We start from the raw sequence: 15013 nt of genomic DNA on the forward strand, positions 1-15013 counted from the left end.
ACATAGAAAAATGATAAAATACATATGTTATGGAACGAATGAGATATAAATTGGTTTTGCCACACAAGTGACATTGAGGGTATCATGAATCACACAAGTCAGCATGCATTTGCACTGCATATAGGTATTTTTTAATAGAATTTCCACTTCTTCTGCCTGTAGCATGCGACAGATGATATGGAGGGCTTGACACTAAACAGAAGTACTATACATAATGTAGATACTCTTATCATTTTTGTAAGAGGCAGAGCATATTAACCCATTGTCAGACCAATTCTTTTTACCATCACCAGATTGCCCTATTTACACCTTAAAAATGTAATTTGTCAAGCTCTTTACTATGGGGAGGGGATCCACTCCCTTCCCACACCCTGATACATGCCACAAAATATGTCTTGAGACTGCTGTTTGACCTTGGCATCTCTGTATCACTGAAGATTAGATATACTCAAGCTTATGCAATTTTATATAGCAGATGGGGTGTACACCCCATCTGCTATATAAAATTGCATAAGCTTGAGTATATTTAGGTGGCGCAGGTTTCAGTCGTCAAGGGTGTAGTAGCATGCAGGATGAGAAATTCTCCTCTCTCAGGTTGGCCAGTGCTTTAAATTACTGGTATAAACTATAGATTCTATCGTGATTCATAAACTTTAAGCAGCAACTTTGGTCGAAATTTCAGCTTCATAGTACATCAGTTAACATAGCAGCAGCTAGGTGACAGAAATAAGCTGTGTCATGTGAAGTTTGTACTTTTAATTTCGAAATTACATTTTGTGAAATTCTCTTGATAGCCAATGAGATAGTTGCATGATGATGACAACATCATTTAATCTAATTTTCGTACATAGTGGTTTCAACTGACAATGCTGTCAATGAATGTTACAAAACTTTGCTCTTTTGTGTGTCATGATTATGTTCATTCACTACCTGAAAACCGGATTGAAGATGGAGTGGCATTTTACTTTAAGAAGTGGATTTTATGCAAATTATAAATGTTTATGCTTATTTCACTTTCAGGTACTTGCTGTACAATTACCAACACAGAGAATCAATGTCTGATTTTCTGAACAACAAAATGGTTGTGGGTGGCCTAGCCGCCTGTGCAGTGGGTGTGCTTGGCATTGGTCTGTTTTACACCCTGCGTCAAAAAAGTCGAAAGTACATGCCAGTTGGAGTGGTCTCGTGCATTTATGTACATCCAATCAAGTCGTGTAGAGGGCTCGAGGTGTCCGAAGCGGAATGTGCCGCCCTTGGGATCAGAACTGATGGTGTAACAGACAGGTCAGTGGATTCCACTTGTTTGAATTACCAGTGAAATGAGCAGTAACTGTGCTGTTAACTATATGTTACAGTTGTTTCTTAATGATTTCTGCAATGAAGTTGGTACATTAAAGGACAAGTTCACCTTCATAAACATAAGGATTGAGAGAATGCAACAATGTTAGTAGAACACATCAGTGAAAGTTTGAGGAAAATTGGACAATCGATGCAAAAGTTATGAATTTTTAAAATTTTTGTGTTGGAACCGCTGGATGAGGAGACTACTACAGCTTGTGAGTCATATGCGTACAACAGTATAAAGAAAATATAAAGAAAATTCAACATATTTTCACTTTTTTCACATAACAAAAGAGCACTTGACTTTGCTCTTTCTAAAGGCAGGGGGAATAATATTACCCATAACATTTGTCGGTAACGAGTCGGGGGAATGTGAACTTTTTTCATAAGATGAAATTTTGTTAAATTCTCTTTATATTTTCCAAATATTGTTGTACGCATGTGACATCTAAGTTATTCACACACTGCAGTAGTCTTCTCATCCAGCGGTTACTGCACAAAAACTTCAAAAATTCATAACTTTTGAACGGATTGTCCGATTTTCCTCAAACTTTCAATGATGTGTTCTACTAATATTGCTACATTCTCTCAATCCTTATGTTTATGAAGGTGAACTTGTCCTTTAAAGGCTTTGTTCAATCAGTATATCCCATGATCTATACCAAGTGCTGCAGTGATGCAACTTGGTGGTTTTTGTTTTTCAGTCTAAATTAACCTGAATATCTCTGAGCAATCCGCTTTCATATGTACACAGTGTAGAATTCATTTTTTCAGAGCAACATGAGATGTATAAATTTTGAATCTTGTAATATATATACAACAATGTGAAAGATTCTTAATCAAACTTAAAGTAAAAAGAGCTGTCTACTTTGTGCAAATTGTAACTAACTATTATCACAGTGATATATATCTCTGATCAATTCTGAATCTGGTATTGTTTTCTCTGACTGAGAAGAAATATACCATTTCTTTGATATGGTGAATGTGTGTTAATTAAGTCCAGAAAAAAGATGTGAAGCAGTGTAACTATAAGTTTATAAAGAAAAGGAATAATGTGCAATTTTGAAATATACATATTTAGGATGATCAGCACTTGCAATCTTGTGTACAATAATGTCAGTTGTTAAATTTGTTAATAAGTTTTTGATGCATTAATTAATGCAACAGTTTTGTGTTTTTTTTAACTCCATCCCACTGATAGTGAGGTCACAGAATTTTGAAGGTATACTAGATGATGATAACTTTGTTATGTTAATGATATAAAAGATACATATGATATTACAACTGTGGCCCTGTAAGTACGGTAATGCAAATCTCAGCAGTCACTTGCTTTTCATCATTGCATAATTTGATCTAAGAAAGGAGGAAATTGTCACAGATGAGTATCAATAGGGATTGGTTGCTGAGTTTTATATCATAGGGTCCACTTTACAGTCTGTGGTTTAAAAAAACATGAACAACAAAACAGGAGGGAAGATTGCATCTGAGTGTTACGTACACCTTAATGATTGCATAAATACGTATAACTACCATTTGTAACCTATAGAGAGTAAGGTTAGCCTGTAAAATTCTAGACATTGAAATGGAGATGTTTGCTACCAAATGAGCACCCAGCACATAATATTGTCACAAGGCTTTGCATATATTGTCCAATCTCAATGGGCTATTGTAAGGGTATCCCTTGTGTAATCAATGAAGAGTGGCCAAAGTCCTGTACCTTGTATTAATTATAGCCGTTGTGATGGTGTAATATACAAGCCCTAGTGCAGACATACATTTCTATTGCCCTACTGAAGGAAGCAAGCTTCTCTTTTCTGTGGGTTCATTACTAGTTGCTCCATGTACTTGACTCAATTTTTGCCACAATGTAGTAAGATGTCTTGTTACCATCAGATTTAGTTTGTGTAATAATTACATGTAGTACCTGTAATGTAGGACTACAAAAAGTTACTTTAACGTTTCTCCCATATTAATTTTTGCTGTTCTCCCAGAATAATTTTCTGAAGAGATCTTGTAAACAAAGAAAAAAGAGTGTTCAGGTAAATTTGCCTCGAGGTAATATGTACCATTTATCATTCCAACCATGTGTACTTCAATGCTTTCTCACATAGATGCTTTGACACCTTCATCAAATATGTTGAAGATATCTCATTGTTCGTTTTGATGGATATACATGTATTTATTAATGTTATACTCCATTTTATGGCTGAATAATTCATTTCTACTCTTTGATATAGAAAAGTAGATTTAAGTACCCTTAATTTATGTTGTAAGCACAACAGATTAATACTGATGTTTCATGACTCAGTTTTGTGAAATCAATTAGTTATTGTTACAAAACACTGTATTATATGCAATGAATAGATAGATTTCTGATTTCACACTGTCATCTCCCGTGCAGACAGGCTGGTCTTAATCACAGGACTGCCTCGCTGTCATTTTGTCACTTGTTGAATGCAGGTCTTTCCTCATCGTCAGTGAGAGTGGAACCTTCATAACCCAGAGACAGCACCCTTCCATCGCACTCATTTACCCCTCAGTGTCAGAAGACAAGAAAGCTCTGGTGATCAATGCACCGGGGATGCCCACGATCAGGGTTTCTCTCGTCAACAAATTGGGATCCATCGTTGATGTCAGGTGTGAACAGATCAAGATTGTAAATGCCAAAAATCACAAATGCATGAAGGAAATTCCCAATGGTAGTGTTGCAAGAACACAGACTGAGACATGATTTGTTTTGCATGCTCTCGTATCAATTGCCATAAAGTTTTCCAGTTTCGTCAACAATTTATGTAGTAGTCGTGCAGAACGTCCAATGAGTGCCACAATGTTCCTGATTTCAATGTGTTTGACAAAAACCCAATTGTCATGCCACAAAATGAACTCTGTAATATATACGAGTAGTTCCTTATGAGTTTTTGATTGAAACCGATTTATACAGCATAGTAATATATATATATATATATATATGTATGTATATATATATATATTTTTTTTTTTTTGACTTCAGAAGGCCCATCTTGGTAATTTGCAGGTCAGATTATCTCTCTGCTTTCTTATCCATGATGTACATTTGTTGGCAGGCATGTCTCTGCCATACAGCATACTTGTTTAGAAACTAAAGATTGATTACATAATCCTTTTAGTCCCAGTCTTTGATGGAGACTTTCAGGTGGGATCAGGGCATTTGTCCATGCGAATGAGGTGTCAAACTTTCACCACATTCAAGCCCTTGAGGAGAGGGGTCCATTACATGGAATGCTTGGCAAGTTACAACTACATGTAGGTGTATGGACTTGTGAATTAACAGTGTTTGGATACAAGTCAGCATGTTATGACTCAAGGCTTTTCTTGCTGATTTGCATTATATTTTACCACCTGAATTTTCACTAATGTTGTACATTAATCACATCGCTTCCTAAATACCCTTCCCAGAGATCTTCAAATTCAGTGCAAAATCCTTATTACCATAGTCAGCAACAAACCAGCACCAAGCATATGCTTGTTATGTTAGCACTGTGTGCTTTAATTTCCCATCCCTTCTTAATGTCTTCCTCAAACTGTAAATGAATTGGTATTATGTTGATAGCCCTATTGTATTTTAATAGCCTTTGTGTGGGACTAATGTGGTATGTCTCCACCTGAATGGGTTGCTAAACCAACAATAAGCTCAAGCATGTGGGGGCGTTAACTGAAGCCAATAAACTGGCTCCACATGTTTCGCATGTTTACACAGCAGTAGATAAGGACACTTAAAGGGGTTAGACTACAAATCAGCAGGTTGCTGGAATGATCAAAACCTCTCTTGGTGACTTGCGTTAGAAGAGGGAAGCTGCCATGATGGACATGGCTGAGAGTAAATGGCTCTCTGTCTCTTTGGCTGCACTTCAGAGTGTGGAAACTGGACCTGAAGGGCGAGGACTGTGGGGATGAGGTGGGTCAGTGGCTGGACCAGTACCTGGGCACCACAGGCTACCGTCTGCTGCGACACCAGGACAAACTCGGTGGGAAGTTGATTCAAAATGACCCAAAGTGGGGCATTAAGGCCAAGAGAAATGAAAAGGTGAGATTGATGTCTGTCGCCATGGCTGAATCATGTTTGCATTTCACCCTTTTGTTTTAAGGTTTGTGAATTCAAGGAGACTTTTCTGAATGAGGTGAATTGCTCCAATTGAAATCAGTGAAATAAAAGTTACACAAGTGAATATATCTGCAAAGTCATGCTGTTGTTACCATAGTGATGATGAGGATCATTCTCATCATTTATTTATCCCTCATCAGTATCATGTTTTTTGGAGGCAAATTAACAAAAATAAAAGGAAAAGGTGTGATCGTTGCTTCCATTTTTAATAATCATTTAGTAAAATAATGTGGGGTTCAATATTCACATCGGAACAGAACAGCTGTTACAGTGGCATGAATAACACAGATTTCACAAACTCTTAAGCACTGCCACTGATGCAAACCCATAATCTGCAGTGCAATGTATGTAATGTCATTATACGATACACCTTTATGCATCTTCCAGAAAGAAGCCACTTCTACTACAGTATGTGCGTTAAATGAAGAGTTTGAATGCTAAAACAGATAGATGCAGTTTTCAAAGTGTGTCAGTAAGGTTATCATCAGATAGAGAAAAATTGAATCTTTTCAATAGTACGTACTATACTTAGTACATTGATAAATATTTTAAAAGATGTTACCGGTATTTAAATTGTTGTATATATGTTCATTAATTTCTTTGTTTTTTTAGCAGTTTCAATCTCATATACCTCTATTTGATAAAATTGATATATCAGTTTTTGCTTTTAAAGTTTGAAGACTCTTGGTTATGAACTTTTTCTGTCCTACTTGTTATGTATACGTAATCTATGAAAGTCAGCTTGACCCACAGAATGCAGTTTCTCACGGAATGGTGAATTTGTTTGTGTATTTGAGAGTTTGTGACAGTGATTGTACAATCTAGACACCCTTTAAAACATTATTCCATGAAGTGACATTGAAATCTCCTAATTAAATTTTGATATCCCGTAATTGGCTTTGTATGTATATTCAGTTATTTAGTTATCATGTACAATTTTGTGTTCTTCAGTTTTTCTATATGTAAAAATCCTGCATTGAGTTTCCTGTAATCTTTATTATTGGATGATTAAAAATGAATGGAATGGAATGGAATGGAATGGAATGGAATGGAATGGAATGGAATTGAATTGCCACTGATTGACAAGGAATCTCTAAATGTTGATGCAGGCTGTGTACCAGGATTGTGCCCAAATCAACATCTTGGGAATGGCTTCCCTGACTGACCTGAACTCGCGCCTGGAAAAGCCTGTGGACATGAGGAACTTCAGACCAAACATCGTCGTGGAAGGGACATCTGCCTTCACTGAGGTGAGCTAGGGGTCACCCCGAGGTCATACATGCTTGCATAGTATAGCAACCAGATTGTTCAGCAGTGCAGTGCGGCTTTAATTATTTTTTTTTTCTCTGCCACAAGTTTCGTTATCAGATTGGCAGTCTGTCACCCAATGAAAATTCTTGTCTAGATCCTTGCCTCATGTTAAGATATTATCTTGTCAAATTTCTGGCATACATTCGTTTACAATGCATGCAGCTAGTCATCTGCCCAAAAGCTCCAGAGCCCTGAAATCAAGGAATATTCAAAAATCTTCTTCTCTCGACTCAGAAGTATTAGAGCGAAGTTAGTGCTATGAGAAAGTACATTGGTGACTGTAGTTTTAAGTTTGTTCATGGAGGATCCAAGAGTACCCCCTCGGGGCCAGGGGTGGGAAAACCAAATTGGTGGCCAGTTTTCACATTTTCTTCATGTCCTGGAGAACACATCGTCAGAATTTTCTCCAAACTTGGCATGTATTTTTGCTGGAATGATGGAATGTATATTTGCATGAATGGACACTGTTGCCCCAATTTGGGCAATGCCCAGAGAACCCCTAAATTAGAGAACCTTTAACCAAATCTTCCATAAAACCAGAAATTCTCTGAGTACCGGTACCAGTAAATACAATGTACATTGGTGAGTGTACTTTCAAATTTGTTTACAGTAGATCAAGGAGTGTCTCCCATAGGGGCAGGACCAAATTTGGAGATCAGTTTAGAAATTTACTATGTCCTTCTTAACAGATGATAGTCTGCAAGAATGCATCAAAGATGAATTTTCAATACTGGTACTCCCGTAAGAGCTAGCCCCACTGGGTCTTTTAAGGTTTTTTTTTTCTTGTCAGATTTCCAAAGACACACCTGTCCCCAACATACAAAATGCCAGCTGTTGCAGATACCGGTAGTTTATAGTGGAGTCTTCTTGATTTTAACCCGTTGAGGACGGATTGATTTTGCTACAACACGCATTTCCCATAGACACCTGCCCGAGTATACTCGGGACTCGTCCTCAACGGGTTAAGAGGGAAGTCCACTTTAATATTAACACAGTTCTATCTATCTCTGTTTCCTCCCCCTTGACTTTACCAGGATGAGTGGAAGTATGTTCGCATTGGGAAAGGTGTGCAGCTGCGGACCACACACATGTGTGCCAGGTATGTCATTATAAAGATGTTTAGGGCATTCTGATTGGTGCAAATTTATAATGGACTGGTACATGATGATATCCTTTGAATGAAATGTGCAGGCTTATTGTTCTTTATCACATCCAGTACTAGAATCTAGAACGTAGAATCTAGAGCACATCCATGTAGGATTTCTTATTTACTTGGACTCGAGGACGGATGATGTCTTGGGATGTTGATCAAACTAGATTGCAGCAGATGGGGTCTGGTCTGGTAGCAGAGCCATGATATGACATTCGCACCATGAATATGCATGTACTGAAGATCTAAATGAGTTGAATCTGGATTAACAAGAGGAGTGAATGGCAACCATATCATATGGTTGCCATTCACTCATGGCTCCCCTGGAGAACCAGAAAGATACCCATACCTGTACACAGAGGAACTTTACAGACATATGGCTCATTAATGCAAATGAATGGTTTAATAGTCAATAGGTCATAATAGTCTTAACCCGTTGAGGACAAGTCCCGAGTATACTCAGGCAAGTGTCTATGGGAAATGCGCGTTGAAGCAAAATTAACCCGTCAATGGGTTAATAGTCATCTTGGTTTAATAGTTACAAAGAATACTCCTGCATGGATATCAGCCATTCACATAGCAGATATCTTGAGCAATATTTCATGAAATTGATTGAGCACTGTGTTGGTAATATTAAGTCGGACACACCCATGTCTTTGGGGTAATACTAAATATTTAGTCCATTGTAGGACAGAGTGATATATATGTTTGTTGTTTTTTTTTTCAGGTTTGAGCAGTTTCCACATTTAAGCAAATGTAGGCAATGTGCCACTGACCAGTCAGAAAACATTTAGGGCAATTTCTTATGCAATGTTGTAAACAGTGGCAGCTCTGAGGACTTTTCTTGATGTTGCTGCGATGATATCAGCTTTTATACACTTCTCCCAATGTAGATGTCGTCAAACGACTGTTAATCAAGACACAGGGAAGTTCATGGAGAATGGAGATCCTTTGACCACCCTCAAGGAGTAAGTATTCGTAACAAGCTTTGATGCTCTTTAGCTGACGACTTTTCAGTGGCTAAATATGGCAGATGGGGGAAGGAGGTCTCAAATAGATACTGAAAAAACAAACATTTGCCGCATGAAACTTTCACGAATTGTCACTGGCATTCAGTGCATTGTGTAAGCAAACCTTTCGTTTGCATTTTACTTTCACGACTTTGGCTCCTCGCGAAATTTGAGAAAGTTTTGTGTATGCGAAAATTTCTGTTTTGACAGTATTAACTCAGTGTAGCTCTTGATATCCAGGTGTGTGGTTTAAATTTTGCAGCAGCAAAATAATTTTCTCAGTGAACACCTATCTCTATTTTGGGACCATGGAAGGACATTTTAATCATTTAAAGACAATAAAGGACTATTCAAGGAAGGAGCAATTTGGCTTTCTCACTTCTGAGTGCTCCTGTACTTTAAGCTTATATGTGAATTCTGGAGCCTACATTCCACATTTCTTCTCTAGAGGGATGAAGAGAAACTTTGAAGGCTATCAAGAAGCCAACTTTCGAAGGAAGCCTTCAATTGCCAATTTGACTCATCATTAAGGCCGTTGGAAAAATGAGCCAATTATCTTTCATGGTCTTATGATGTTTAATGTTTAAGCAACTGATTTATGCATATGTCGTACTGAATAACCTGCAAGTTTGCACCTGTATCTCAGCGGGATGTGCAATCATTTACCCTGTTTCTATTGTTAGTGATATCTTATGTAAGAATTCCTCAGATACAATTGATAAAGATAGAAGTGATATGGCTTCACCAGCAAGCCCACATACTGAATAGAATGCAACAGTTTGATGTAGGGTCATCTGCAAATACACTTGTACAATGGCATATCTGATATCTAGTAGGTATCTAAGTGATATCAACCTGTTTCTTTTTCATGCTGTCTCCCCCCCCCCCCCCAAAGGGTGCTAGAGACACTATTTATAGGAAAGGTAATATTTGTAAAGATAGTGCCTCTATTTGTTCCGCATGTGATCTTGCAGGTTCCGAATGCCAAGCTCAGAGGACCCTGACAAGCACCGTTACGGCCCGTCTCCCCTCTTTGGAACCAACCTGGCAGTGGAGTTACCTGGACGTATCAAGCTAGGGGATGTGGTCTATGCCTCAATGGATTAAAGACATCTCCATTCTCCTGTGTTGACGCCACAGAAATAGTGGCTAAGTATTAGTTCATTTATTGTTACTTTATCTCATCAAAATTAAGAAAGTGAATCTTGTACTGATTATTTTGTTTAAAAAGATACAAACAAAACAAAAAAGATTAAAAAGCAATATAATTTCAATGAGGTAAAAGATATTAAAATTGGATAATTTGTGTAGTGCAAGGTAGTGGTAGATTTGATAGCTTGTATTCAGTCTTCATGCATATTCCATGTCGTTCCTCATGCAACATTCCATGTGATTTAGAAGAGACCATATCCCAGATGATTTTATATTTCATTAAGACATTAAATAAAAGCAGCTGATGAACTTGAAGCTTTATGAATTCAGAAAGAGGTGGGTATTGCAAAGTTATGGCTATGAAATTTATATGTCACATAGTCACAAGCTTTCCACAGACATCATGAAAAAATGGCATGTATGTCGCGTGGTCAAGGAAGACAATTCTTTATGGACTCTGTTCGACACGTAGCCAATGCTGCACACTGGCATTGTTCCGACGGTCCAAGACCAGTAAAATCACTGTTGAACCAATACCTTTTTCAGGAATGGACCAGTAAAAAGTGGAAAAACTCGGTACCTACTGGACCGACAGACAGGTTGGACCAGTAGAAAATAATGGGTTAGTGTGCAGCCCTGACTTGGCACTGCCATAATTAGTTTTATTTTCCCGAAGCATGCAGCACGAAGGGAAAATATTGTCTCAAGGGAAAATTATAACTACCAAACGACCGTCTGTGGTATATTACAATAGACAGGGCAACATACCCTATATGCCATGTACTTAGCGAGTCTGATTTTTTATTGAATCGGGACTTCCTGACAATTTCTCAAGCGGTCAAATTTGCAATCATGGAGTACAGTAATGAATGCAGAAATGTATGCATGCACTTTGCATTTACCTGTATGTTGGGATCAGAGTTGATAATTCCATGTGTTGCTGAATTCACAAATAGCACGCAACTTGCGAAATGTGCAAAGTTTAAAAACCCTGCAAAATGTATGGCGTATACCGTAAGGTCCGCATAATTACCTCTGCCAAGGGAGGAGGTTATGTTTCCGTTACTGTTGGTTTGTGTGTTCGTTTGTTAGTTAGTTAGTTTGTCTGTGTGCAAAATAACTCAAAAAGTAGTTAACGGATCGGGATGAAACTTGCAGGAAAGGTTGAGAATGACACAAGTAACAAACGATTAACTTTTGGTAATGATCCGAGAATTTTTGGGAAATTTATGAAGGATTTTTGATGTTTTGGCAGGTAGGGTCAATGAACTTGGGAGTTCAGGCTGCGCGTATTTGAGGTTTGCCTGCGCGCACTAAAGTGCGTGCTGTAGTTTCTGCTGAGACGAGGCGCGCCGTGCAGCTGAAGGCTTATGATGTAACAAAGGCTTCTATATTTTGAAATCTGGCGACTTTTAGTACCGATGTTGTGTGTACGTATGATATCTCTATGGAAGAACAAGATCAGTGTAGTGGTGGAAATAAGCTTCATGCTTGGCGGAGGTCTGTGCTCTCAGAGTACTTTTCTAGTTACACATCTTTTCATTCTCCCCTATCAGCAGCCAGTAATATTCTGGAATAATGATGCTTGATATGATGTCACTGCTTGCAGTAGAACGATTTTGATCTCCACTGCATTAGTCATGTGATGACATTGTGACCAATCACCAACCAGTATTCATGTAGACCATGTATACCAATATTCCATGATCCCAGTAGAATGCCACGTTACAGTCATGTGCCATCCAAAAGAATTGTGGGTCAAATGGTAATTTCTGTGGTACTCCACTGAATTTGCTAACACTTTCAGTGATCAGTTACTTTGAAGTAATTCATTCCTGGCACCAGATGGAGATGTCGTTTCAACCAGCATTCTTTTTGGGGCGACCATTTATTTTCATGTAAGTAGCATACTGTAAAAGTGGATATTTTTGCGTGAGTAATTATTTGCGCTTGGCTGGGTAAGATGAATTTTGCGTATTTTTATTCCATGGAATCAGGACATTAATTACTCAAACATGTGGCATGCAAATACATTTGTGTGCTTTCATTTTCACGCTAGCTCGTGGTTGCGCTAAATGCCCAAAAACTTCCACTTTTACAATATTGTGTAAGTAGATTGTGTAAAACGTATATAGCGTATATTGAGGAAGTGCAATGAGAAAAATCGCTCAGGAATAATATCTCACCTTAATGACTAATCCAAGCAATGTGATTTGTATGGCATGATTCACTCAAGTACAGTATTCTCAAATAGTAAATGTTGATTATGAATGTGCAAAGTTAAATTAAATCAGTCGGTGTGAAATACAATGTGCATGCATTGATGCAAAATACCCATGACATTTGATGTATGCATTGTAATTTATGGTGAAGTGCTTAGTAAAGGGAATTCATTTTATGATTGTTTTGCATATGTCATGTTCTCAGTCATTTCATTTTACAGGTAAAGTATTAATTAACATATGGGTAAATACATTCTATTCAAGATTGATTGAAATTAACGTCGGCAATGAGGTAATACAACAAAGCATTTAGAGAGTGAAAGTAAGATTGATTTTGTTTACTTCATGGCATTGAGATGGTGGTGAAATTTTGATATGTTGTGTAAAAAAAAAAGTCTGAACAATCCTGCCGTTGCATTTGTATAGAACCTGTCATAATGCATTGATGTTGAGCCTAAAATGCAGATTGATTTAGTGGTGTTCACTTCATATCAGACGAACTGAATAACTGAGAAGTGCACAAATCTTTGTTGTGTCAGTTTAAAAGAAATGAAACTTGACAATTGTTATTAGTTACCTTTGCAATAAACATGCCAAAGTTTGTGTGTGACTGAGAGGCCAAAGAAACTAGTGAATATATCTTGAGCTCAATCAAACAGGGGCAATGTAAGTATCTAACGTGAATATGATTGGTACAGGTTTTGAATATACAAATGTACGTCCTAAATGGATCAGAAACTTGCTGCATGGGTTTCAAGAGCTCTTATTTATGAATCACATGAGGCAATGGTGTAATCAACTCACATTTCCTTCATCTGGGCATAAAGTGTATCATAAAATAATTTCTTCATCAGTAGTATAATTGACATTTATTTCCTCCTTACAACCCACAGTGGTAAGTCATTTCAAGTCTTGAATTCTGTGATGCATAGGATCAAAGAAAGGCAAAATGAGTGTTAGCAGGTCAATGGAAGTGATGCATCACTCTAGAAACAGCGTTAAAGAGACTGTACAGTATTGGTTGAAAAGGTGATTCATGTTTTGAATATTTCTAAGTGGGATAATGAAAAACCTCTCATGAAATATGAAAGATCATGTAAGTTTAAGAAGGATTCAACGTTTATTTGATGAAAATTGATTTTCAAATGGCTGAGTTATCTAAAAAAGTGATAATAATACAAGGCGACAGGCCACGCCTTTTATTAGGATCTCTTTGTTTCACGTTGTTTTGGGATATCTCAGCCATTTCAAAACGGTTTTTCATCAAATAAACTTTTAATACCCGTTAGAATTGCATGCTCTTTGACATCTCATAGAGTGGTTACTGATTACCTAAGCTTAATCTTCACCTCGACCAGAACTGTACACACCCTTTAAATCACAGTAAAATGGATAGAAATGTGGCGTGAATGGTTGTAACAAACAACAGCATGTTGCACTGATACAACTTGCAGAATACATCTGTTGCAGGTCATCCTGCCAGCATCCAGTGCTGAAATTCATGTGAAATTATCAGACATGCCACCCAGTTGATAATTGCTTGTGCATTTGGATCTTAGCTCCTCCTATGCTACTTGTTATAAGAGTAATTTTGTGTTTGCAGGCTGCTATAGCATGTATGTCTTTGGAATGAAGTAATGATGTAGAAAGAGCTAATCTTGAATGTAAACTATGGACACAGATATACATCTCATTTATGTGTTAGGCTATACATGTACTTTCTGGCATCAGTGTCGGTGATATATGATTCCTAGTAGAAAGTAGAAAATGATTTATATGTATGTAAATGAAGTGGTGTTGAGCTAGGTAGGGAGGGTGATTCTGTACTTTACTAGAGCAGCTGTTCACATTTGATTCAACTTGTGATGACAAAGTGAATAGGTAACTGTTGCAACTATCAAGAGTATGAAGATCTTGCAAATTATTGTGGAGTGAATACAGACATACAGACCTCGTGAAGTGATAATCAGGGTATAGCTGAAATACGACCCTGTCAAATTGTTCAGTGTAATCAAGTGCCTTTTACTGTCAAAGCAATACTGTTAGCAAGCATTCCTATGTATCCAAGTTATGCTGTTTTCTTTAGTCAAATGGCTCTGTGAGATGTTGCTCATATTGAGCAATTATATATACGGCACATTTGATTTGTCATGATTATTGGTGTATTCATATTGCATTAAAGTTTGTTAGATGCCGTATGTCCACATGATCCCTCAGTGTAAAGGTTTAAGCTGTCATGTGCATATCAATGGAGCAGTCTTGAGCAATAAAGCATGGATGAAACAAACCGCAAACAAGGTATAGTCCACAACATCTATTATTACAATGAAGCTCTAAATGAATGACTTCATTGTCCTTTAAGCTGACCACAGCTTCTACATTAACCGTAAGAGGATCATTGCCTGAAAATTTAAATTGAATACTGTATAAGCTGTTATTCTCGTGACGGTTTAATTTTTGCAGAATTTCGCATATCATAGTTTGATCGCTAGTTTAATAACACGCTATGGAAATAGTGCATTTATCATAGCATCGGTGTCAATTTGCGAAAAACAACATCTCGCAAAAATACATTGTATCTGTAACCTCATTCGCAAAATATCTGTACGCAAAAATAACAGCTTACACAGTAATTGAGAAAACATGAAAGTAAACTTCAAGCCTTTCTCCTTTTTCCTCACTTTTC

The 15013-nt window shown here is 37.4% G+C and overlaps 1 protein-coding gene across 1 annotated transcript; it reads left to right on the forward strand.

Moving 5' to 3' along the window:
- The first annotated feature begins 1054 nt into the window (after positions 1-1054).
- LOC139711028 (mitochondrial amidoxime reducing component 2-like) lies at positions 1055-11485 on the forward strand. Its single transcript, XM_071622953.1, has 7 exons — positions 1055-1284; positions 3802-3978; positions 5233-5404; positions 6592-6732; positions 7828-7892; positions 8837-8911; positions 9928-11485. The coding sequence occupies exons 1-7, from the start codon at positions 1055-1057 to the stop codon at positions 10058-10060; spliced, it is 993 nt and encodes a 330-aa protein (XP_071479054.1). The 3' UTR covers positions 10061-11485.
- The last annotated feature ends 3528 nt before the right edge of the window (positions 11486-15013 follow it).

This window comes from Diadema antillarum, unplaced genomic scaffold (assembly GCF_040938485.1).
Source record: "Diadema antillarum isolate AM-2024a unplaced genomic scaffold, OU_Dant_1.0 seq00001603_RagTag, whole genome shotgun sequence".
Lineage (NCBI taxonomy): Eukaryota > Metazoa > Echinodermata > Echinoidea > Diadematoida > Diadematidae > Diadema > Diadema antillarum.